This window comes from Tenrec ecaudatus, chromosome 2, assembly GCF_050624435.1.
Source record: "Tenrec ecaudatus isolate mTenEca1 chromosome 2, mTenEca1.hap1, whole genome shotgun sequence".
Lineage (NCBI taxonomy): Eukaryota > Metazoa > Chordata > Mammalia > Afrosoricida > Tenrecidae > Tenrec > Tenrec ecaudatus.
This window is the reverse complement of record NC_134531.1, coordinates 153,995,937-154,019,309: the sequence shown is the minus strand read 5'-3', so window position 1 is coordinate 154,019,309 and position 23,373 is coordinate 153,995,937. Positions and strand designations below refer to the sequence as shown.

Here is a 23,373-nt window from a genome sequence, read left to right as displayed (position 1 = left end):
CATTTTTTTTTTATTAACTTTGTAGAGCAATTCTGTAGTAGCCTGGGGGCACTGTGATTACATGTTAGGCTGCTAGCTGCAGAATCTGCAATTTGAACCCTAGCAGCTCCAGGGGAGGAAGGCAGGCTTTCTACTTTCCTAGCGAGTTACAGTCTTTACTTTGTTATTGTGAATGTGTGTGTGTTTTAAATGTTTTTCTCTATACAAAATGCAGGCTAGATTAATGGTTCCTTGAGGGTATGGCAGGGGAGGTTGTGGGGAAACGGGAAGTTTATAAGGATGAGTATAAGAATGTAGAAAATGTTGTATAACTGTGGTAATGATTGTACAACTCTTCTTGATGTGATTGAATGATTTAATTGTATGATATGTGAATTACATATCAGTGACAGTGAGTGAGAGGGAGCAGTTCGACTCTGTCCTGTAGGGTTGCTAAAAGTTAGGCTGTACCCCACAGCAACAGGTTGTTGAAATCTGCTCAATAGTAACAGATTTTTTAGTGACTACATGGGGTAAGGATCAGTTTTAAAAAAAGGGATCACCATCTGTAGATTCCAGCGGGGTAGGGGAATTATTGAAGTTGGGATTTCTAAAAGGATCATCTTTGTATACCATATATACTCAAGTTTAAACCGAGTTTTTCAACACAGGTTAAATGCCGTTTTTGTGGTAAAATTAGGTGCCTTGGCTGATATTTGGGGTGGCTTATACTCAAGTATATACAGTATATTGTAATCTTGAAATTATTGTCTGTGTAGCTATTAAAATGACTAAATTATGAGACAAATAGTATTGGAGAGATTAACATCTAGCCAGGAATTGAAATCCTGTCTAAGAAAAGAAAGTTTGAGGCAGGAATCATCTCTGGTACCAAACATGATATTTACTTCTGCTTTGGTTTCCTCCACTTCGTCAGAAAGGCCTTGGATTAGATGTTCCTGAAGCCTCTTTCAGCGCTAATGTTTGCTGACTCTGCGGTACAGTAAATAGCATTTAGGATATATAATGTCCACAACATTTCCTATGCTTTGTTTTATGCCCTGCCTTTAGTGGTTTATTTGCCATTGTCTTACTGAATTTTGACAGTAATCTTCTTGAAGTAGGCGCTCATGTTGTCTGCAGTTCACAAATGAGGAAACATATTTAGAGAGTTTAACTAATAGATCCAAGTTCCAGAAAAAAGCCCACTACTTTCTAAATAATTTATTTCCCAATTACTATGCCCAGGAAAACCCAGTATTCATTTTTCTGTTCTTTTGTTCCAAACTGCTCAATGCTTTCCCCACCTGCATCTATTTTGGAAGGTATCTTTAGCCAGTGTGGAATTTGCTGATCCTTGCTTGTTAACAGAAATGGACTTTCAGATTTGAAAGATGATGTAAAATATAGAAAAAATAATCTCTAGTTTATCAAGGGTTCGTGAGGGAGAGTGGGCTGGGGAGGGAGGGGGAAGAAATAGGGAGCTGATTCCAGTGGCTCAAGTGGGAAGAGAATTCTTTGAAATGATGATGGCGGCATATGTGCAAATGTGCTTGACACATTGGAGGAATGTATGGATTCTGATAAGAGATGTAAGAGTCCCCAATAAAAGTATTAAAAAACAAGAAACCCCTTTAAGAAATAATGGATAGCTGGAACAATAATAGCTAAATATATTGCTTGCTTATTTTTTACCAGACAGTAAATGTTTTTCCCCAGAAGAATCCTATAAAAGTAATTGTGTTATTGGCATAATGCTTGCAGGGAAAATAAGGAATCAGATCTAGTAAGTAAATACAGAATCTAAACCTATTTGGTCCCATTCTGGAGCTATTATCTTAGTCTCTTAAAACTGTGAGGGTCTTAATTTTAAACTAATGAGAACTTCCATTTGCAAACACCTTCCCAATAGGGAAAGTTTTTAGACTCTTCAAAGGATTACCTTCGTAGTAATAAAACATGTAAGACAGCAGTGAGCTTGCAATAATTGTGGATGCCAATTTTGTTTTATGATTGAATCTGTAAAAAGAAAATGATCATTTTTTTCATCTTTGAGAAATATTTATTTTACAGAACTATTAACAGCTTTAGTAATTTTTTGGCTTAACAGGAACCTGAGAATGTCATGTAGTAGAAAAATATAGCTAACTTAAAAACATTTTTTTAAACTTTTTATTTGCGAACTTTAGTGAACACATTAGAGATAATGGTATCATGTACTTCCATGTATCCATCACCTAATTTCAATAATACGCAAATTGTGGTCAATATTATTTCATGTATATGCTCCATGTAGTCACTATTTTTTCTCCCCTCATGATTCAGAATGCAAATTCCACACTCTATAGTTTCATCCATGCATAATTAATACTTTTAAATTATTGTAAATTTTCTTAAAACATAGTACCCCTTTCCCATGCAATAAAACACAGTCTCTCTTATTTGTAATTTATTTTGTTACCAGGAATATACATAGCAAACCACACACAAATTCAATAGTTCCTACATGTAGTGGCATAGATGACATTTTTTGAGTTGTGTAACCATTTTCTGAAATATTCCTCCATTATTACAAACTCATTGCCCACTAAAGTTCTTATATACTGTACATACTCGTGTATAAGCCGAGTTTTTCAGGTTTGGCTTATACACAGGTCAGTGGCATGAATGGATGTCTTCTGGTCAAGCCTGACTAACAAAAGGAGGAAATATCATGAAGCCTGACATAGAGTTAATAGCAAAGTGTGCTTGAGATCCATGGGAAGACATTCCAGAAGTCATGGTGCGACATGCCTTCCAGAAATGTAGTATTAGTGGTGATGGTAATGACGGCGATCTCAGTGAGGACAGCGTCTGTGATGACCTCACACCACCTGAAGCTCTGCACTGGGATATGGATGATGATGAGGAATCCAATTTTGAAGGATTTTAACTCTTTACATTTTAGCTTGGTTGCTGATTGAGCTCAGGGAATAGTACTCTTAAGGTATCATTGTTGATACCTTATTGTTTTTGTTGAACCTATTTTCCACTTACTGTGCTGGTTTACTAATGTTAAATGACTTGTTCTTTTATTTATGTTTTTTATTTAAAATAAATATTTAAATACATTACCCCACTGATGTCTCAATTTTTAGTAATTTTATTTTCATTTGTTTTGATTATTGAAACTCACCAATAGCTTCTTCATTTTCCACCCTTGGCTTATACTCGAGTCAATCAGTTTTTCTGGTTTCTCAGGTAATAATTAGGTACCTCGGCTTATACTCGGGTCGGCTTATATTCGAGTATATATGGTAATCTTTCAAGGTGCTGTTGTAATTTGATCTCATATAGGTCTTAAAAGAGCATAATGTTCTTGGCAGACTTTTTTTTAATAGTTAGGCTGAACTTTTTTTTAAAAAAAACAACTTTATTTTGAGTAGCATAGCTAAACTTTACTTATATCTTCAAATGATTTCTTCATAGTAGTTCACAGAATAACATTTCTCATTGTAATTATAATTTGCATATTGCTTTAAATATTCTCAGATCCACTTATGAAAGCTTTAGGATGTTAATCTTGACTGATACTATGATATTTCTTTGAAGGGTAAGTTTTGATCAGTGGCTAAATTGCTAATTTTTGCTGGTTAGCTGTTTCTCTTTTTCTTGCTTTTTGATTCATACATTGAGACTATCCATTGGATTTGTAGTAAATTTCCAAAATGGAAAAAGAATTTATTTTTTATTAAATCATTTTATTAGGGGTTCATACAACGCTTATCACAATCCATACATACAGACATCAATTGTGTAAAGCACATCCACACATTCATTGCCCTGATCGTTCTCAAAGCTTTTGCTCTCTACTTAAGCCCCTGGCATCAGCTCCTCGAAGAAGAATTTCTTGTTCATTGTCTGCAATATTTGCTTGTGTGCATTTTGTTAAATAAAAAATAAGCTCCTCAAACACCTACAAGTTCAGCTACTAGAATACCTTTCAAGAGCATCTCTGTCAGTGGTTCCATAGAGCAGGCCACCCCGAAGCATGCACATTCAGGAGGGGCTGTGCATTTGTGTCTAAACTATTGTTTGGTTTTTCAGTTCATTGAAGGTTGAAAGATTCTTCCGGGGCCATAGTTTCAGGGTTTATCTACCTCCCATGGCTCCAGAACATTTCTAGAATCCAAAGGTCTGTTCTCTATTACTCCGTATGACCAGGATTCTTTTATGAAACCCAGGATCAAAGCATTCCGTAATAGCGCTATCCATTTCTGCTATTCTCATGGCTAAGGAGGCAGTTCTTCCTGAAACAATTAGCTACATGGTCCATGTACTCCTCCTGGTCTCTACTCTTCTGCTGTTGTTCCAGGTGAGTAGACTTTGGATGGCGTAGTGGGTTACGAGTTGGGCTGTTAGCCATGAGGAAACCCACAGAGGCAGTTCTACCAAGCCCTTTAGGGATGCAGTGAATCAGAATGAACTCAGTGGCAGTGACTTCGCCTTTTGGTGCCTTAGATGGATGCTTGCAAGTTTTAAGACGTCATTACTACTCAAAGAAATGGGAAGTATGACAGCAGGATTAAATACATTGTGAGTACAAATAACTGGAATGCCCCATGAAGCCCCCATTCTAAAATTCCAGACCAAGGAACCAAATCCCATGAAATATTTGGTAGTACACAGGCAGCGTCAGCAGCTCTTTTTTTTTTTTTTTTTACATTTTATTAGGAGCAGCTCTTTTTTTGTTATAAATGTGTCACGCAGCTTTTGCCACGCAGCAATCACCGTAATTGACTCTGCAACCTACCCTTAGTCAATTTGATTTCTCCATCACGGCTTATTCCCTTTTCACCTTTCTTCCTCTCCTGGGAGCTACTAATAAATGTTGGTTCTATATATTTGCCCTTTACCTGTTTTAAGATCATACAATATTTGCCCCTTTATGATTGGGTTACTTCACTCAGCATGTTGTCTTCTGGCTCCATCCATACTATAATATAGCATGTGTTAAGACTTGACTTCTTGTGTTAACTAAATAAAATTCCATTTTATGTACTAATGACACCGAGCATCTTTTAATGTGTTTGGTGTTTGAATGTGTCTTTGGTGAAATTTTTATTCAGATCCATTTCTCATTTTATGAATTGGATTTTTTTTGTCTTTCACGTGTTAGTTATTGCAGTTTTATAAGTATTTTGGTTATTGGATTTTTATAGGATATATGGTTCCTGAAGATATATTACTAGTTGTTAGTTTTTTTTGGTTAGCTTATTTTTTCACTTTTTTTTCTTATGTCAAAAATTTTTATTTTTATTAGGTCTCATTTATTTATTTTACCTTTTGCTGTTTGTGTTTTGGTTTTTATATTAAATAATCCACGATTGAAAGCTAGACCTGACAGCTTTGACGCTGTTCTTTTATGTGTTTTATGATGGTGTTAGTTTGTACATTTAGATCCTAACCCATTATTAAAATGAATTTTTCTGTGAATTAGGTGGAGAGGGGGACTTACCTTTCAGACCGTCAACTCTGCATTGAGCAGTTCAAACCACTCATCAACACCCACTCTCTGCATTCTAACCTCTCTCTGCCACACTCCCCCACCCCATTTATTTCCTCCTACTCTGAACCTCCAGCCTCTCTTTCACCCAAGTCAGTGCCTGACAACCTTCCAGTCCACTGCTTCATCTTTCTAACCTTTCCTTCCTTTCCCTGGGAACCTCTAAAATCTGTTCCCTCTAGTAAGCAAGTCTGTTTTATCCTAATACTAATGATCTCTTCCAGTGTTTGTCTTTTTGTGATTGACTGACTTCACTCAATATTCTCCTTTCATTTCATGAGTCATATTATAGTTGCATCATTGTTTTTAGCACTGCATAGTATTCCATTGTGTGTATGTACCAGTTTCTTTATCCATTCTTCTATTGGTGGGTATTTGGGCTGTTTGCAACTGCTTGCTTCTGTGAGCAGCGCTGTGATGACCATGGGAGTGCATGTGACAGTGTTGTGGCTCCTACTTTAGTGTATATAGAGTGCTGAATCACGTGGCATTTCCTAGTTGTCTGAGGTAGCATTATGTCACTTTTCATAGTGGCTGTACACATTTACACACCGTCAGCAGTATATGAGGGTTCCATCTCTGTTCTCTGCACTCTGTCCAGCCTTTGTTTTCTGTTCTTTGGATTGGGCTATCATTGTTGGTATAAGGTCATATCACCGTTGTTGTAACATGCATCTCCCAGTTGGCTAATGTCATGAGTATTTTTTCATATGTTAGCCATTTAGATGCTATTTTTGGTGAAATGTCTGTTCATGGCCTTTTCCCACCTGATCCATTTTAAATTTGTTTTGTGTATCATATGAGACATGGATCCTGATTAATTTTTCTGCATGTGAAGATCTAATTTTCCCAGCACCATTTTTTGAATAGACTCTTCTTTCCTTATCAGACTTGGCACCTGTGGTCGTTATGTAATTTCATGTCAACTTTAAGATATAAATAAAAGTGAAGGGGTTAAAAAAAAGGTATAGGGGTGGAGTTTAGCCTGTCATCCAGGCTACAGCCTGGTGGTGCCTCCTTTTGTGCATGACCTCATAAGGAAGGCTCTGGGAATCTCCTCTCTCTCTGCCATCAGCGTCCTGATGGCCGACTGACCCTGATTGCTGCCAAAGCCTTGCCACCACCATTGGATCCACACAACTCTGTACCCACCAACCTGTGTTCTTCCTGCATTCTTCATCATTGCTTGTAACTGCATGAGTCTGAAGAGGGACTTAGGGACTTGAACTGGGCTGGATGTTTGTTGATGTGTAATTCTTCCTTGATATAAAGCTATTTCTTACACATATTTCTGGCTTTCTTTCTCTAGTCAACGTGGCCTAACATAGTCCCCTTGTCAAAACTCAGTTCAACGTAGATGTGTGGGTTGATTTTTAGACTCTCTATTCTGGTTCGTTGATCCGGTTGAGTGTATTGCTATATTAGACTCGGGATTTTTGATTGCTGCAGCTTTACAGTACATTTTAAAATCGGGAAGTGTGAACTTTCTTACTTTGTACTTCAGTGTTTTAGCTATGTGGGGCCCCTTGCCTTTCCATAGAAAGTTGAGGGTTGGCTTTTCTGTTTTTGTAAAGAAGATTGTTGGAATTTTGATCAAAATTGTGTTACATCTATAGATTACTTTAGGTACTAATTACAGTTTAACCATATTAAGTCTTACAATCTATAAACATAGAACGTCTTTCCTTTTTTTTTTTTTTTAACAATTTATTGGGGCTCATACAACTCTTATCACAGTTCATACATATACATACATCAATTGTATAAAGCACATCTGTACAGTCTTTGCCCTAATCATTTTTTTTCTCCTCTTTTCTTTTTTTACATTTTATTAGGGACTCATACAACTCTTACCACAATCCATACATATACATACATCAATTGTATAAAGCACATCCATACATTCCCTGCCCCAATCATTCTCAAGGCATTTGCTCTCCAGAACGTCTTTCCATTTATTTAAACTTTTTTTAATCTCTTTCAGCAGTGTTTTGTAGTTTTCATTGTATAAGTTCTTCATACCCTGGTTAGATTTATTTTTAGACATTTTTTCCTCTTAGATGCTGTTGCAAACTGAATTACTTCCCTAATTTCCCTTTCAGGTTTCTCATTGCTGATATATAGAAATCCAACAGATTTTTCTTGGGCCTTACAACTGTGCTAAATTCCTCTATCAGCTCTAGATCTCATGAGTTTTGGGGTGTAATGCTTAACATTTATTAAGCACTGGCTATGGGTCTGATACTATGCTCAGCCCTTCATGTGTGTTACATCTTTTAATTCTCATAATAACAGGTACAGTTACTACATTCACTTTGTAGATGGAGAAATAGAGGCTTAGCGGGTTTATGGAATTTATCTAGGTTCTTCCAAGTAGGAAATGGTGAAGCCATAAAATACCAAGCAGAGACAGAATGGGAGTCAGAAGTTGAGGGGTTTTGTCTCAGTCTTTTGCTGACTTGATGGTCTCTAAATTGTAGGCTCATCATCTTTAAAATGATAATCCCTTCACGTGCTCACTTTTTCGGTTTGTTTGTGCGATCAAATACTAAGTTAATATCCGTAAAGGTATTTTAAGAACTACCAAATCCCAGGGGGAGTGGGGAGGGAGGGGCAAAACGAGCATCTGATATTAAGGGCTCAAGTGGAAGGGAAATGTTTTGAGAATGATGATGGCAACAAGTACAAATGTGCTTGACACAATGGATGTATGTATGGATAGTGATAAGAATTATACAAGCCCCAATAAAATGATTTTTAAAAAAAGAACTACCAAATCTCAAGAGTTCATAACAAGATTTATTATCAAGCCTACTGGTTCTCTCTGCCGAGAGCGATTTCACCTCCAAGGGGGCATCTGGCAATGTTTGAAGACATTTATAATGGTCTTGATTGAAGGAGGGTGTTACTGGTATCTACTGATAAGAAGTCAGGGACATTATTGAACACCCTGTTATGCTGAAGATAGCTTACTGAAGCATAATTATTTTCCTCAAACTGAATTGTACCAAAGGTTAGGGATGCTGATCTAGTTAAAAAACCTTTTATTACCAATGAACATATTGAGACTCCGATTGATTAATTGACTTGGCTCAAGGTTAGACAACCAGTGGCATGGAGCCCAATATCAGATTACATTACAATTGACCTCTGAGGTTTTGCAGAACAGGTTTTTTCAAGAAGCAGAAACCACAAAGAAGAGCTTTTGTACATTTAGCATGCATACTCCAATGAAAAGAAACATAGTTCTAAGTAATTTGTGAAGACTATTGATTGCTTTCATGTTCTGCTTCAATAGTGGGTGAAGTTCAATCTTCAGCAAAATATATTTGTCATGTAACTTGTTTGTCTATAGCATTGTTCTTGGTGGCTGATGAAGGGTCCTAAAGTTCCTACCTGCCAGGAGTTTACAATCCAATTGGATACATGGCTTAAGAATTACTTGTTTGTATGCAATGAATATCAACTCAAGCTGTTAAAGTGAAGAGGAATTCACTAATGATGTAGCAGTATTTCTTATGACCATACGAGAGGTGGTATTTCTGGATTTGATGAAGTTTGGGAACATAAATCTGTCAGGAACTGAGGCAGCTACTTGCTATCTCACTGTCTCTGGGGCTGTATGCTTGGCCATTGAACTCTGCTTTCCTTTGCACAGCTGTGTCACTCTCTTGGTTTTCTCCTCTGTTTGCTTCTGTCATTAGCTGTTCCAGACAGCAGAGCCTCTGTGATCTTGTGGATTCAGAGGGCACTACCAGCTTATTCTTAGTTTCTTTCTTGCTCAGCTTTTCGACTCTAAATTTTCAAGACTGTTGTCTGTCTGCACCTGCATCTTTTGGTTCTGACTAGGAAGGGTGCAGCTCACATGACACATGGAATCAGGAGCCTGTTCATTATTTTGGGGGTGTTATATGAGTGTTTATGTGTCTGTTTTCTTTGGAGTTCTCAGAGAGGAGAAGTTGCAACAGATGAACCCACAAAAGAAGAGAAAATATTTAGATCAGTGTTTCCCAGCCTTTTCTTCTTCCTGATTGCCCCTTGAAGGGGCGTTTTCTAAAGCTATTTCCTGTTTTCCCACCTCTAATTGAAATTGCCATACCACAGCTGTCTACATACCTGTTATGTACTTCATTCATAAAAAAGATTTCTTTTTTTCCCTGGAGACTCACCTCTTTGATGGTGATACTGTCCTTATTGAACGTGCATGCATGAATTACATGTAAGAGTAGTGTAAGAGAGTATACAGTTGCATTGGTAAAAGCCATAAGACATACGAGAGTATAGTGTAGCACCACAAATGAGGGTGTAGGGAGTGGTTTCTAGACATCCTGGACTTGGTAGGGTGGTAAGTATTGCAACCAGGTGTGCCAGCATGTCATCTCTAATTTGCTCGAAGTGGGAGAGACCAGGGCAGAATATTGGGCAGCTGAAAGTCATCTGAGAGGTGATGGAGCTTTGGATTGGATGTCAGGAATAAAGGGAAATGGCATTAGAGAACTAGATTCAGAGCAAGGGAATATATGAAAAACAAAAGTAGTCATATCAGTTTTTACAATGCTACATGGTATCAAAATTACTCATGATTTTAATTTTCTTCCCCCCCTGAATTATGCATTTTTCTTTTGCATGTAATATTAACAAGATAAAGAAAACTGATAAAAATTAGAGACACATAGTCATGTAAACTTTATTAGATAACTTTGAGGTCCTCCATCTAAATGCCTCCCAAGTGCTTATTGTAAAAGAAGAGAGAATGTAAGCACCATGGAGGTTCGGAAATTTCATTCATTGTTACACACTCAAGTGCTTAACATAATGCCAAGCACGTGTTAGGCATGTAATACATTCTTTAGAATGAATAAATGAAAAAGTAGTAGGTGCATTTTCTGTTCATAATTCAAGAAATTAACAAAACAAAACACACTGCCTTTGGAGTTGACGTGCATGGTGACCTTAAAGGGCAGAGTAGAACTGCCGCCTAGGCGTTCCAAGGCTGTGAATCTTTACACAAGCAGACTGCTGCATCTTTCTGTGCAAGGTGGCTGGTGAGTGTGAACCACTGGCGTTTTGGTGAGAAGGGAAACACCTTCAACAATCAGGGCTCCTCTCAAGAGACACACCAAGAAAAAGGTGAAATTTGGTGACTGGCTGACTATTAAGAGGCGAAGAAGGTTTGTTTTTTCCTTAGGCTTCAGTCTACTTCTAGAATAACTTTAACTTTTTTTTTAAAACTCTTTTGAAGAACTGTACTGCTAGAGAATAGCTCTTCATGAATTTTTTTGTTTGAACTGTGATTTAGATTAAATCTCATTGTGGTCCTAAGGGGCATGTTAAGGTAAATTCAGACTACATTCATATACACAAGGGGTTGGGAGCATACAGACACTCCTTGACCCAAGCGAATGCTTTTTATTAGTTCCAACGCGGAAACACAAAAACAGTATTCTTGCACCAGTTATAAAGTTTAATGAGAAGTTGAAGGATAGAGTAGCAAATTGTCAGTCCTAAATTTTATTTTTTACTTTTATTATAAATTGGGTGAAGGTTTATAGAGAAATCAGTTTTCTGTTCAGCAATTAACAAACATTGTGTTTCATGGCTTTGATTGTAATCTTCCCAATGTCACATCACTTAGCTCCGTTACTCTGTTATTTCCATTCCCATTCCTTCTCTTATAGGAGCCCTGGTGGTGTGGTGGTTACAGTTGGGCTGCTAACCTCCAGGTCAGCAGTTTGAAACAACCATTGGCTCAGCAGGAGAGAGACGAAGCTTTCTACTTTCAGAAAGGGTTACTTTCTCAGAAACCACAGGGCAGTTCTGCTCTGTCCTGTAGGGTTTCTCTGAGTTGGAATCACCCAGTGGCAGTGAGTTTGGTTTCTGGTTTATACGTCCTCTTTTCTGCCATCTAAAATTTGTCCCTAGGCAGATGCTGACCTTTCCATCTAAAATGTGCATTGTTCTAAGGCATGGTTCCTCCCTAGTGTTAGTGTCACTTTATAGACCTTTCTTTTGTTTGGCAGAAAATGGAACCATGGGGTGAGTTTATTTCTATGGCTGGACGCTAGTCGTAGGGCTTCTACCAGTCTCTATATGACTACTAAAACTGGATATTTTAATTTGAATATCTTTTTTTTTTAAACCACTTTTATTGAGTGGCTCTTACATCTCTTATCACAATCCATACATTCCTCCAATGTGTCAAGCACATTTGCACATATGCTGCCATCATCATTTTCAAAGCATTTTCTTCCCACTTGAGCCCCTGATATCAGCCACCCCCCCCATTTAAAAAAATCATTTTATTGGGGGCTCGTACAGCTCATCACAATCCATACATCCACCCATTGTGTCGAGCACATTTGTACATTTGCTGCCATTATCATTCTACTTGAGCCCTTGGTATCAGTTCCTCATTTTCCCCCTCCATCCCCCACCCTCATGAACTCTTGATAATTTATAAATTATTATTTTTCATGTCTTACACTGTCTGATGTTTCCCTTCACCCACTTTTCTGTTGTCCGTTCCCCAGGGAGGGGGTTATATGTAAATCATTGTGATTTTTCTACCCCACCTTCCCGTTACCTTCCTGGTATTGCTGCTCTCATTATTGGTTCTGAGAGGTTTATCTGTCCTGGATTCCCTGTGTTTCCAGTTCTTATCTGTACCAGTGTACATGCTCTAGTCTAGCCAGATTTGTAAGGTAGAATTGGTGTCATGGTAATGTGGGTAAGGCAGCACTAAAGAACTAGAGGAAAGTTGTATGTTTCATCAGTGCTATACTGCACCCTGACTGACTTCTCTCCTCCCTGCGACCCTTCTGTAAGGGGATGTCCAGTTGCCTACAGATGGGCTTTGGGTCTCTACTCTGTAGTACCACTCATTCACACTGATATGATTTTTTGTTCTTTCATGCCTGAGAACTGATCCCAGCAACACCTCGTGATCACACAGGCTCTGGTGCTTCTTCCATTTGGGCTTTGTTGCTTCTCAGCTAGATGGCTGCTTGTTTACTTTCAAGCCTTTAAGACCCCAGGCCCTATATTTTTTGTTAGCTGGGCATCATCAGCTTTCTTCACCACATTTGATTATGTACCCACTTTGTCTTCAGTGATCATTTCAATAATCTGAGCATCACTGAATGCCAGGTTAATAGAATAAAATGTTCTTTCATTGAGGGAGTACTTGAGTAGGGGCCCAATGTCCATCTGCAACCTTAATACTAAACCTGTAAATATATGCACATAGATTTATTTCCCCTTTGTTATACATAAACATATTTACATATGTACATGCTAGTATTTAGACCTCTGTATATGTCTTTTGCCTCCTAGTTCTTTCCTTTCTTTCCATTTACTTTTCTCTTGTCCTACTATCATGTTCAGCTTTCTTTCTTTCTTTTTTTTTTAATTTCATGTTCAGCTTTCATTTGGGTTTCAGTAATTCCTCTCAGTTACCTTGCCCTTGATGTAGCCATACCAGGCCTACTACACCCTCCTCATCATCAGTTTTGGATCACTTGTTCCCTTGTCCCTGAGTTTGTTAACACCCATTTCCTTTCCCCCACTTTCCCATGTCCCCCCGGAACTGTCACTCCCGTTGTTTTTTCCTTCAGATTGTTTATCCTGCCTATCTTATCTAGATAGACCTGCAGAGATAATAATATGCACAAAAGACAAGACAGAGGAAAACAAAGCACAAAAGAAAACAACAACAAACCAAGGACAAAAAAAGAAAAACCTGTAAACAGTTTAAGGTCTGTTTATTGACCTTTAGAAGTGTTTTCCAGTTGAGTCTGATGGGGTGCCATGCCCTGACCCCAAAGTATAATTTTGGTATTCCCTGGGGACTTCATTGTTCTGTTCCCCTTGCTGTTCTGTTGCACACCCTAGTGTTTCGTCTCATTGTGGTGGGATAAAATCAGGTGCAATTCCTGCACTGTGTCCCTAGTGTTGTCCCCTGAAGCGCTATGGGTCAGTGAGGTACGTCATGTCTCATAGTGGGACTGGCCCTACGGTCCTCTCTGTGCACTGGCTGCTCTGAGTGGGAATATCGTCCTCAGGGCTTGATGGACCAGGATGTGCTCCACTCTCTTTTCCTCTGCCTTCATTTGCTCCTGTGTGCTCGGATCAGACATGACCCTCTCCCTGAGCTGCAGATTCAGTGCTGTCCTCTGAAATAAATTATTCTGGGGGGAGGGGTGCTGTCCACAGAGTTGGGATTGGGACCGTCCCCTGAGGCCTCTCTTGGTTTCCTTAAAGCTGTACTTTTTTATGATTTCAAATTTTGTTCCACAATTTTTTCTTGCTCTATCCAGGACCCTCTCTTGGTATTCCACGACAGCAGTCAGTAGTGGTAATAGAGTTCCATCTAATTCTCTGGTCTCAAGGTGTGGAGACCAGTGTGAAAAACCCTTGAAAGGTAGACCTGGTGATAAATTGCCTCTTGGGTTTTGCAAACTTCTTTTCTCACGCACAGAGGCCTGGTGGTGTAGTGGCTATTTGTTGGGCTGCAAACTGCAAGTTTAGCAGTTTGAAACTATCAGCTGTTCCACGAGAGAAAGTGGGACTTTCTATTCCCCCAAATAATTACTGTCTTGGAAACTCACAGGGGGTAATTCTACCCCATCCTGTAGGATTGCTGTGAGCTGGCATTGCTTCATTGGTAGGGAGTTTGGTTTGGTTTGAGTGTGAGTCTGGATTGACTAGAGAAACAAACCCAGTGGCACTCAGGTGGGTAACGAAAGAGCTTTATATACAAGAGCAATTGAATATTGAGAAAACATTCCAGCCCGGTCTAGATCAAGTCCATAAGTCTGATTTTAGCTCTTATATTCGATACCAATCTATAAATTCCTCTTCAGGTTCATGAAACACATGCAATGACGCCGACTGCAGGAAGATACAGACCAGTGGGTGGGAAGTCTTGTGGATCCAGTGGCTGTAGAAGCATCTCAGTGCTGGCGTGGATCTCCACGTGGCTCATTCAGCTCCAGGGCTCTGGCTGCATCAGTGTTGCTCCATCAAGCTGTTGTCAGTAATGTCTCGCAGGGAGTTGAGTGTGTGTGTTGCCTCCAGTGAGCTATTTATCTGCTTAGAGCCTCCAAATGAGGTAAAGCTGTGACCTGATTGACAGGCTAGATTCCACCTCTCCACAAGTTGATACCAGATTATGTTAACTACCCCAGGTTGGCTTTTTTCTTCCACACAAGAGACAGATGAAGTTGGCTGCCTCTGTAAAGAGTTTATAGTTTTGAAAACTAAATATAGGGTTGCGTTGCTTTGAGTCAGGACTCAACGGCATTAAGTTTCCTTACTTGTTTTTTGGTCATATGAAGGAAATGGAAAAGTAGAAATTACCACTATATGACTAATAGTAATTTAAGCCCTTTTGGGAAATGTAATATTGCTACCTAATATGTAAAGACCTTGTTGATGAAGATAAAGGATTGCAGCCTTCAGTATGGATCACAACTCAATGTGAAGAAGACCAAAATCCTCACAACTGGACCAGCATGGTAACATCATGATAAATGGAGCAAAGGTTGAAGTTGTCAAGGACTTCATCGTGCTTGGATCCACAGTCAATACTTGTGGAAGCAGCGGTCAAGAGATCGAAAGATGTATCGCACTTGGTAAATCTGCACAAAACCTGTAAAGTGTTGAAAAACAAAGGATGTTATATTGAAGACTGTTGTACGCTTGATCCAAGCCATGGTATTTTCAGTTGGCTCATATGCATGTGAACGTAGAACTCTGAATAAGGAAGACAGAAGAAGAATCTATGTGCTTTAATTATGGTGCTGGTGAAGAATGTTGAAAGTGCCATGGACTGTCAAAGAACAAACTACCGGTAAACTGTCTTGGAAGAAACAGCCATATTCCTTAGGGGCGAGGATGGTGGAACTGTCTCACGTACTTTGGACATGTTATGAGAGAGACCAGCCCTTGGAGGGGGACATCGTGCTTCGTAAAGTAGAGGGGCACTGCAAGAGTAGAAGGCCCTCTAGTGGGAAAAAAACAAGTAACACCCCACTCCAGCCGTCATGTCTAAACTAGTCAGGAAATACAAAGAAGGGAGAAGGGCAAAATGGTAAATGCCAGATAGATTTCTTCTTTAAGTTTTCTTCTCTTTGGAAGTCAAATCTGGTGACTTAGCTGAGACCTGAAGGAGAGACCCCTAATCAAAGAGATTGGTGTGGCAGGAGGGTCTCACGCAAAGAAGACAGCTTGAACAAAGCTGGGAGAAGGAGCTTGGCATATATATGAAAATGCTGATTGGTTAATAGACCTGGAGTGGAGGTGGGGATTGTTGGTAAGGAAGTGGGGACTGGGGAGGAAAGGAAGGCGTGTCCTGGTAAAGATTAGACATTGACAGCCAGATTTACCAGCATTGATTTAATTCAGAGAGCCATGGAAATAGAGGGGATTGTCTTAACCATGCATAGCAGGAAATCTGGTCAGGATTCATGGAAAGAAAAATCTACTTGCTACATTCATTGTCTTTAGCTTGTTAGAGTAACATCTTAATGCCTATGATTTCTTCAAATTAAGGAATTCTTTCTCGTCTCTCTGTCTTTGTGGCAAAGTTTTTAAATGCATCATTTTAACTCCTCTGTGTCAACTGACATTTCTTCCTGTTGCTGCTTGTATTAAAAGGGATAGTAAAACATTCTTTTTTTAATTAAAAATGTCTTCTTTAATCAAGGGCTTTTTTTTTAAACATGGAACAGATTTCTTGAATAAAATGGAAAGTTTCCAATACATCAAAACACACACCAGCAGTTGCCATACACACGGTACTCAACAGGGAAAATGAAAAATAGAAACACAAACACCAACAACGGCAAGTTTACACAATGCCTGTAAACTGAGCCCTGTGATCTCTTCCCAGGTGCTTTCTCTGCCTGCCAGGGGTGCTCGGCTGGACATAGTCCACCATGGCTGCTGGGGACAAGGGCAGCTGAGACCGGGGCCCACAGAGCACAGCTGGCAGGGCGGTGTGGCTCTGCACGCACGGCAAAGCACGCACCGGCACATTCAAACAGTGCAGGGAACATCCTTTAAATATCAGAGTGAGAAACGTCAGAGAAGGCAACATTATTAGAAAGATGTTAGCAAGAAAGGAAGGCTGGAACAGCTTGAGGCTGCAAAGTGGCTGGCTAGCTTCATTTCTTTGGCTTCTTGGGCAGCGGCCGCTGGAACAGCAAGATGTGAGGTTCTGGTTCATGGATCATATAATGGACCCATCCCTGACTCTGCTGGACGCCAAGATTCCTCCATTCAGATTCAGACATCAAATGGGTTTTCGGGACCAGCTTGGCTATATCCTTGGGCAACATGACGTGCCTGTACTCTAATTCCGCGTCGTCGTATTTGTCCGAATAGTAAATTTGCTTGTGCGACATGCTCGTTCTGAGGGACTTCGGACCCTCGCCGCCAACCTCCAAACAACTCCCAGCAGCATGCGCTCCCACCCTCTTTGGCCTCCGTAAAACATTCTTTGATTCAGACTTTATAATACTTGAAAGTCGACAACTTTGTGGTTGATTTGTACAGGTTCTTACTTATTTTAATAGTATTTTTAAAGTTTTAAAATTATTTTCTTTTAGCATTACTTTACATTAAAAAGAAAGAAACAAAAACCATACTCACTGCTACTGAGTCATGCTGACTCATAGCAATCCTATAAGGACAAGATACAACTAACTACCCCTGTGAGTTTTGGAGACTGTTTATGGGAATAGAAAACCCCGTCTTTCTCCTGAGGAGCAACTAGTGGCTTCTAACTGCAGACTTTGCGGATTGCAGCCTAACTCATAACCACTACGCGCCAGGACTCCTCCTTATGTAATACTTAAACTACATTTAAGATAGTTGTGAGAGAACTAGTAGTAAATCTTGTTTGACTTGATTACACAGAATTCCTTTTTGCATAATACTTCATACTTGTTTTACTATTTAAAAAAACACTAAGCATCCAGTATATCTGTGATCTGAATAAACAGCAGTTTTCAAATAGTTGGGTAGATGGATAGAAGGAACGAATTGAGGGAGACTGAGCATTAGTGGTCCAGTAGGATGTAGAAGTATACGCAGAGTCCAGGCATTTTATTACTTGAAAATGCTGCAGAATGTGGAAACCTTAGTATGTTCAAGGAGAAGGGGAAAGAACATCTCATTTTGATTTCTAGCATAAAATAAAGTTGTAGAAATTGGTACTAAATTAGTAGCCAACTCTCACATCTGTGCGTCCCCAGGAATGCTGTGTTGCGTGTTCACATTTGCCTTTAGCTCCTCTTTATTGCATAGAATCGCAAACTGAGAAAAGAAACCTGAAATTGTCTCTTCTCCAGTGGTACCCTGTTTGTTCTTTCTACTTCCTCTTAAGGATGGACTCGTAGATGTTGGCCACATTACAGCGAGATCTACTCTACTAGTGACATGTTTGTATTTCCCATTTTAGTGTCAGATGTATAGTCTGTTAAACATCTTGAAGGCATCATTTTCCATTAATTTTCCTTGAGCGACTGGACCTCATTGCCCTCTTGTAGGGCCAACAATAATAGCATTTTGGCATGCAGGCACTGCTCTGCTCCCTACTTTCCAAATTTTATGTATTTTAACTAAATAGGGACATTTGATAATTAAATTATAGTGTCTAACTTTAAAGAGTATTTAAATTTTTTAACATATCTAAGTAATTCTTTAAGTAGCCCATTGAAGTTTAAAGTAGACTGATGATAACAGTAATTTTTAATCTCATTCCTTTGAACTGCAAGCAAATCATGGAAAAATTTATAGTGAGCAATTCAGTTCTATGTGACCAATTCTCTTTCTTGTTTTAGAGCAAGCCCATTGAAGTAGATTATTTTTTCTCTTTTATTGTCCAATAGGAAAGAAAAGGCACAGCCAAAGTTGACTTTTTAAAGAAGATTGAAAAAGAAATCCAACAGAAATGGGATAATGAGAAAGTATTTGAGGTTAATGCATCTAACCTGGAAAAGCAGACCGGGTGAGTAATAATTTGTGAATTTGGGCACTTTGTGTTTTTAAGACCATTGACTTTCAGGGTGCAGAATAGCACTGACAAAACTTTCTTCTACTTCTTTAATGCTTGCTCCCCCCAACTATCATGACCCAAATTCTAACTTACAGATCCAGCTAGACCAGAGCATGTACACTGGTACAGATAAGAGCTGGAAACACAGGGAATCCAGGACAGATGATCCCCTCAGGACCAATAGTGAAAGTAGCAAAACCAGGAGGGTAAGGGTAAGGTCCGGGGAGAAAGGGGGAACAGATCACGATTGACATTTGATTCCCCTCCCCCCAGGAGGATGAACAACAGAAAAGTGGGTGAAGGGAGATAGCAGGCTATGTAAGATACAAAAATAATAATAATTTATAATTTATCAAGGGTTCATGAAGGAGGGAGGGTGGGAAGGGAGGGAAAAATGAGGAGCTGATACCAAGGGCTCAAGTAGAAAGAAAATATTTTGAAAATGATAATAGCAACATATGTACAAAAGTGCTTGACACAATGGATGGAAGTGTATATTGTGCTAAGAGCTATAAGGGCCCCCAATAAAATGATTTTAAAAAAAACCATTGACTTTGTAATATACAGTAAGATTCTCTTAATGATGTGTGAACATGGACCTGAAGAGGAGACTTCTAATTGCTGCATTTTATTTAGGATTTCATTTCTGTGGACTTCTTAAATGTTTTTTGCTAATGTAAAGGACTAGTTCTTAAACTGTTATTTTTCATATTTAGGAAAAATTCACTGCCATTGAGTTGATTCAGACTCATAGCAACCCTATAGAACAAAGTAGGACTGTCCCTGTGTATTTCTGAAGCAGTCAATCTTTGAAGGTGTAGAATGCCCTGTTTTTCTCCTGCTGAGTGGCAGGTGGTTTCGAACTGCTGTCCATTCGGTTATCTGATGGTAAAAGAGAGCTGCCCGAGCATAGGTATCAAGAAACAGGCTTTATTGGGCTTCTTCTGCTGGAGGGAGAGTGGAGAAACCCGGCATGGTGTGAGTAGATAAGCCCTCAGGGTGGAGACTGGTGAGTTGGGTTCGGAGATGATTATGTGTCGTCCTGAGTGGCAAGTTTGAATGAAGCATGGGTGACGTAGCCTCTGACATACCTGGGAGGTCTTTGGCGCATGCGGGAAGGTGTTGGGGCAGAGCGAATCTGTGGGCAAGAAACAAGGGAAGGAGGGAGACGCTAATGTTTCACACTCAGCCGGACCCATTATTATCAGCTGAATGTGTAACTCGCTGTGCTACCAGGGCTTCATGTTTAGTAAAGGGAAACTATTTGAAAAATTAGTTTTTGCTGACTGAGGAGAAGAAATTCGTCTATTAAACTCATTATGATTATTATCCCCAAAGATACAAAGTGTAAATTTTGGAAGTTTTCTGTATTTGAACAGCTTATTTCATAAATACTACATTGCCTTTATGCTAAGCCATCGATTATAAGAAAAAACATGCCTAATGATAGCCTTTAGTGAGGGAAGACAAGAAAGAAATAAGTACTCCTACAATACCACCACAATTAATACATATAGCAATTGTAAGCTGAACCCAAATTTTAGATATATTGAAATGTAGAAAAATGTGTTTCTTAGAAATGAGGGAACACAGTAATAATATGATAGTGGAAGGTAACATTTAATACTTATCGTGTGTCAGGAAATAAGCCATTTTTTTATGTTAAGGAAATGTCATAGAGGCCACGTCTGACCTTCTCTGGGGAGGAGAGGAGAATCTAGTTCCATATCTGCCCAAGGGTGAATCCTCTCAGGCAGAATCAGATACGCTTCCACCATCCATCCTTCTTTATCCTAGGCTGACAGTAGGTGTCCCTCCCATGGCCTTATTTTGCTGCGTGTGATAAGCTGCTGTAACTCAGACAATACGCACAATTAAGGAATTAGTTAGGGAAGCTGGCAGATTTCAGGTGAAGACTGGAAAGCTTTAGGATTTTATCCTTTTGTCTGAGCACCTCTTCTCAGCCATGCCAGGAGGCACCTCTTTTTCTGGTTCTCAGTCATTCATTCAGCCAAGTGGCGCCTTGGCCTCTGCCCTGCTGCAGCAGTGTTGCAAAGACCCTTCAGTGCTGCTAAGTGCCCAAAGGGTACCTACCCGGCAAGCCAGGCTCCTTCTGTGGCCTGGGAAGCGAGCTTTCGACACATGGAATCCAGGACAGATAAACCCCTGGGGAACAATAATGGGGGTAGTGATATCACGAGGGTAGGGGAAAGGGGGGGATTGAGACCCTGCCCCCCCAGGGGTGATGAACAACAGAAACATGGAAGAAGGGAGACAGTGGATGGTGTAAGATACGAAAATAATAATAAGAATTTATGACATGGGTTCATGAGGGTGGGAGGGCAGAGGAGGGAGGAAAAGAAAATGAGCTGATACCAAGGTCTCAGGTAGAAAGAAAATATTTTGAAAAGGATGATGGCAACGTATGTACAAATGTGCTTGACACAATGGATGTATGGATTGTTATAAGAGCTGTAAGAGCCCACAATTAAAATTATTTAAAAAATTAATTAAAAATAATAAAAATAAACAGGGGAAAAAAAGTCCATCGTTGTTTACCAAACTATACTCTAAGGCAGTGGTTCTCCACCCGAGGGTCGCGACCCCTTTGGGGGTTTAATGACCCTTTCATGGGGGTCACCCGATTCATAACAGTAGCAAAATTACAAAAATAGCTTTGTGGTTGGGAGCCACTACTATGTGAGGGACTCTGAAAGGGTCGCGGCGTTAGGAATGTGGAGAACCGTTGCTCTAAGGGAAAGATTCCTTTGAAGAGAAAAAACTGTTAACGGAAGCCTCTGGTGAGATATTTTAAGCTATAACCTGAAGCTTTTGTTAGGTTCTAGAATTTTTGGTTTGAGACTTGGTCTTACATACTTGGCCATATTGTTGGGAGAGACCAGTCCCTGGAGGATCATGCTTGGTCAAGGGGAGGGGCAGTGAAAAAGAGGAAGGCCCTCAACACCGTGGCTGCCAGCATGGGCTCCGACATTGGAATTGTGAGGATGGGGCCGGAGCCGGCGGGCGATGGTTGCTTCTGTTGTACCCAGGGTGGCTGTGAGTCGGACCTGATGGCACCTAACAATAGTAACAGAATTTGATTAAGTAAAGTTCTCTTATAAGTTAATTTAAATGAAGGTGAACAGAAACAGCTGCATTGTTAATGAAACTGAAGAAACAACACTGAACGAGAAAGACAAATTTCAGGTGTCCCTGTATGAGCCAGAATTGACTCAGTGGCCCTGTCAGCAAGTGGTTGTCCCTAATGAGATTGATGATGTTCATAGTATGACTTCATTAGGTTTCATAACTTAGTATATGCTTTTATTATTATCTTTATTATTTTTAAAAAATCGTTTTATTGGGGGCTCATACAACTCTTACCACAATCCATCCATTATGTCAAGCACATTTATATATTTGTTGCCATCATCATTCTCAAAACATTTGCTTTCTAGTTGATCCCTTGGTCTCAGCTCTTCATTTTTTAAACTGATATGCTTTTAAATACACATGATTCCTTAAAAAAAAATAGAGCATTGCGAAGTTTTTTTAAAAGTGCTTTTAATAATGTATGTTAGATTGTGATGAGTTGTACAATTCCCCAATAAAACGATTAAGAATAAATAAAATCACATGCAAAAAAGAGAATTTGCTCATATATTTACAATGAGGATATTTTCTTTTACTAGACTTTGAATTGGTGAACATATATTTAGCAAAAACAATTCCCATTTAATGAGACTAACATTAATTGGCCTAGATTCCTAAGAGTATCTGCCTATTTATTTATTTTGATAAAGCATCTTTACTCAAGTATTTTATTTTAAGTCAAATAGCCGGCACTTGCTACAAAGATTGTTTCATCTTAATGATAATTGTGTTGTCTTTTCAAAATCAAAAGTAAGTTTTAATTTTAGAATACTTTTAATTCCTGGATTTATAAATTTAATTTTAAATGTCTTCTAAATATCTAAAATTTAAACTAGTTATTTATATCAAGTATCCCATCTACTTTACCCCCTCAGATTGTAAAGAGAACGGAAATTATTTTTTTTGCATTTTAAAAAATATGTAATTGTTTTGCAGCAAAGGCAAGTACTTTGTAACCTTCCCATATCCGTATATGAATGGACGCCTACATTTGGGACACACATTTTCTTTATCCAAATGTGAGGTAAGACTTCCTCTATATTTATTTAACATAATGGGGTGGAGGACCTTTAATGAATACAGTTTGAAGAAAATGGCATTTGTATGATTATTAAGGATACTTAAAATTAAGAAAATTTAAGTAGTTTTTATATTTAATTAAGTAGTAAACCTTTTTAACTTTTATATATTACAAGTATAGGCATGCATAGATCTGGGCATAAATATGTAAACATAAGCTGGGTAAAAAGACAACAAAAAAGGTTGGGCTGGTATTTTGAAATGACTATAAAATCTAGCAGATCTTTAAAAGAAATATGTGAAAAGGGAAACTAGAATAATGTTCTTTTTGAGAAGTCAACATCTTATATTTATGCAGTATTTTATAATTGAAGTGTAATTTTCTTTTTGTAGTTTGCTGTAGGGTACCAGAGACTGAAAGGAAAAAGGTGTTTGTTCCCTTTTGGTCTACACTGTACTGGAATGCCTATTAAGGTAAGACTGCTTATGGGACTGGTTTCTGCTCTTTTTTAGCTTAGAGCAAATCGTAATATCAAAAACTCTAGAGCTTTAAATAGGATTTTCTTTTGAATAAGGTTTTCAAACACTGCTGCATTATGTTCGAATGTTCTATAAA

The 23,373-nt window shown here is 38.9% G+C and overlaps 1 protein-coding gene and 1 pseudogene across 2 annotated transcripts in view; one reads left to right on the top strand and one right to left on the bottom strand.

Moving 5' to 3' along the window:
• Nucleotides 1-23,373, top strand: part of LARS1 (leucyl-tRNA synthetase 1) — an 81,542-nt gene that overhangs the window by 1,903 nt on the left and 56,266 nt on the right. For both annotated transcript variants that reach the window (XM_075541767.1, XM_075541766.1), the window contains exons 2-4: nucleotides 18,418-18,536; nucleotides 22,674-22,761; nucleotides 23,151-23,231. In XM_075541767.1, the coding sequence (XP_075397882.1) occupies nucleotides 18,418-18,536; nucleotides 22,674-22,761; nucleotides 23,151-23,231 (288 nt within the window). The remainder of the gene's footprint in view (nucleotides 1-18,417; nucleotides 18,537-22,673; nucleotides 22,762-23,150; nucleotides 23,232-23,373) is intronic.
• Nucleotides 16,556-16,998, bottom strand: LOC142441048 (cyclin-dependent kinases regulatory subunit 1 pseudogene; annotated as a pseudogene).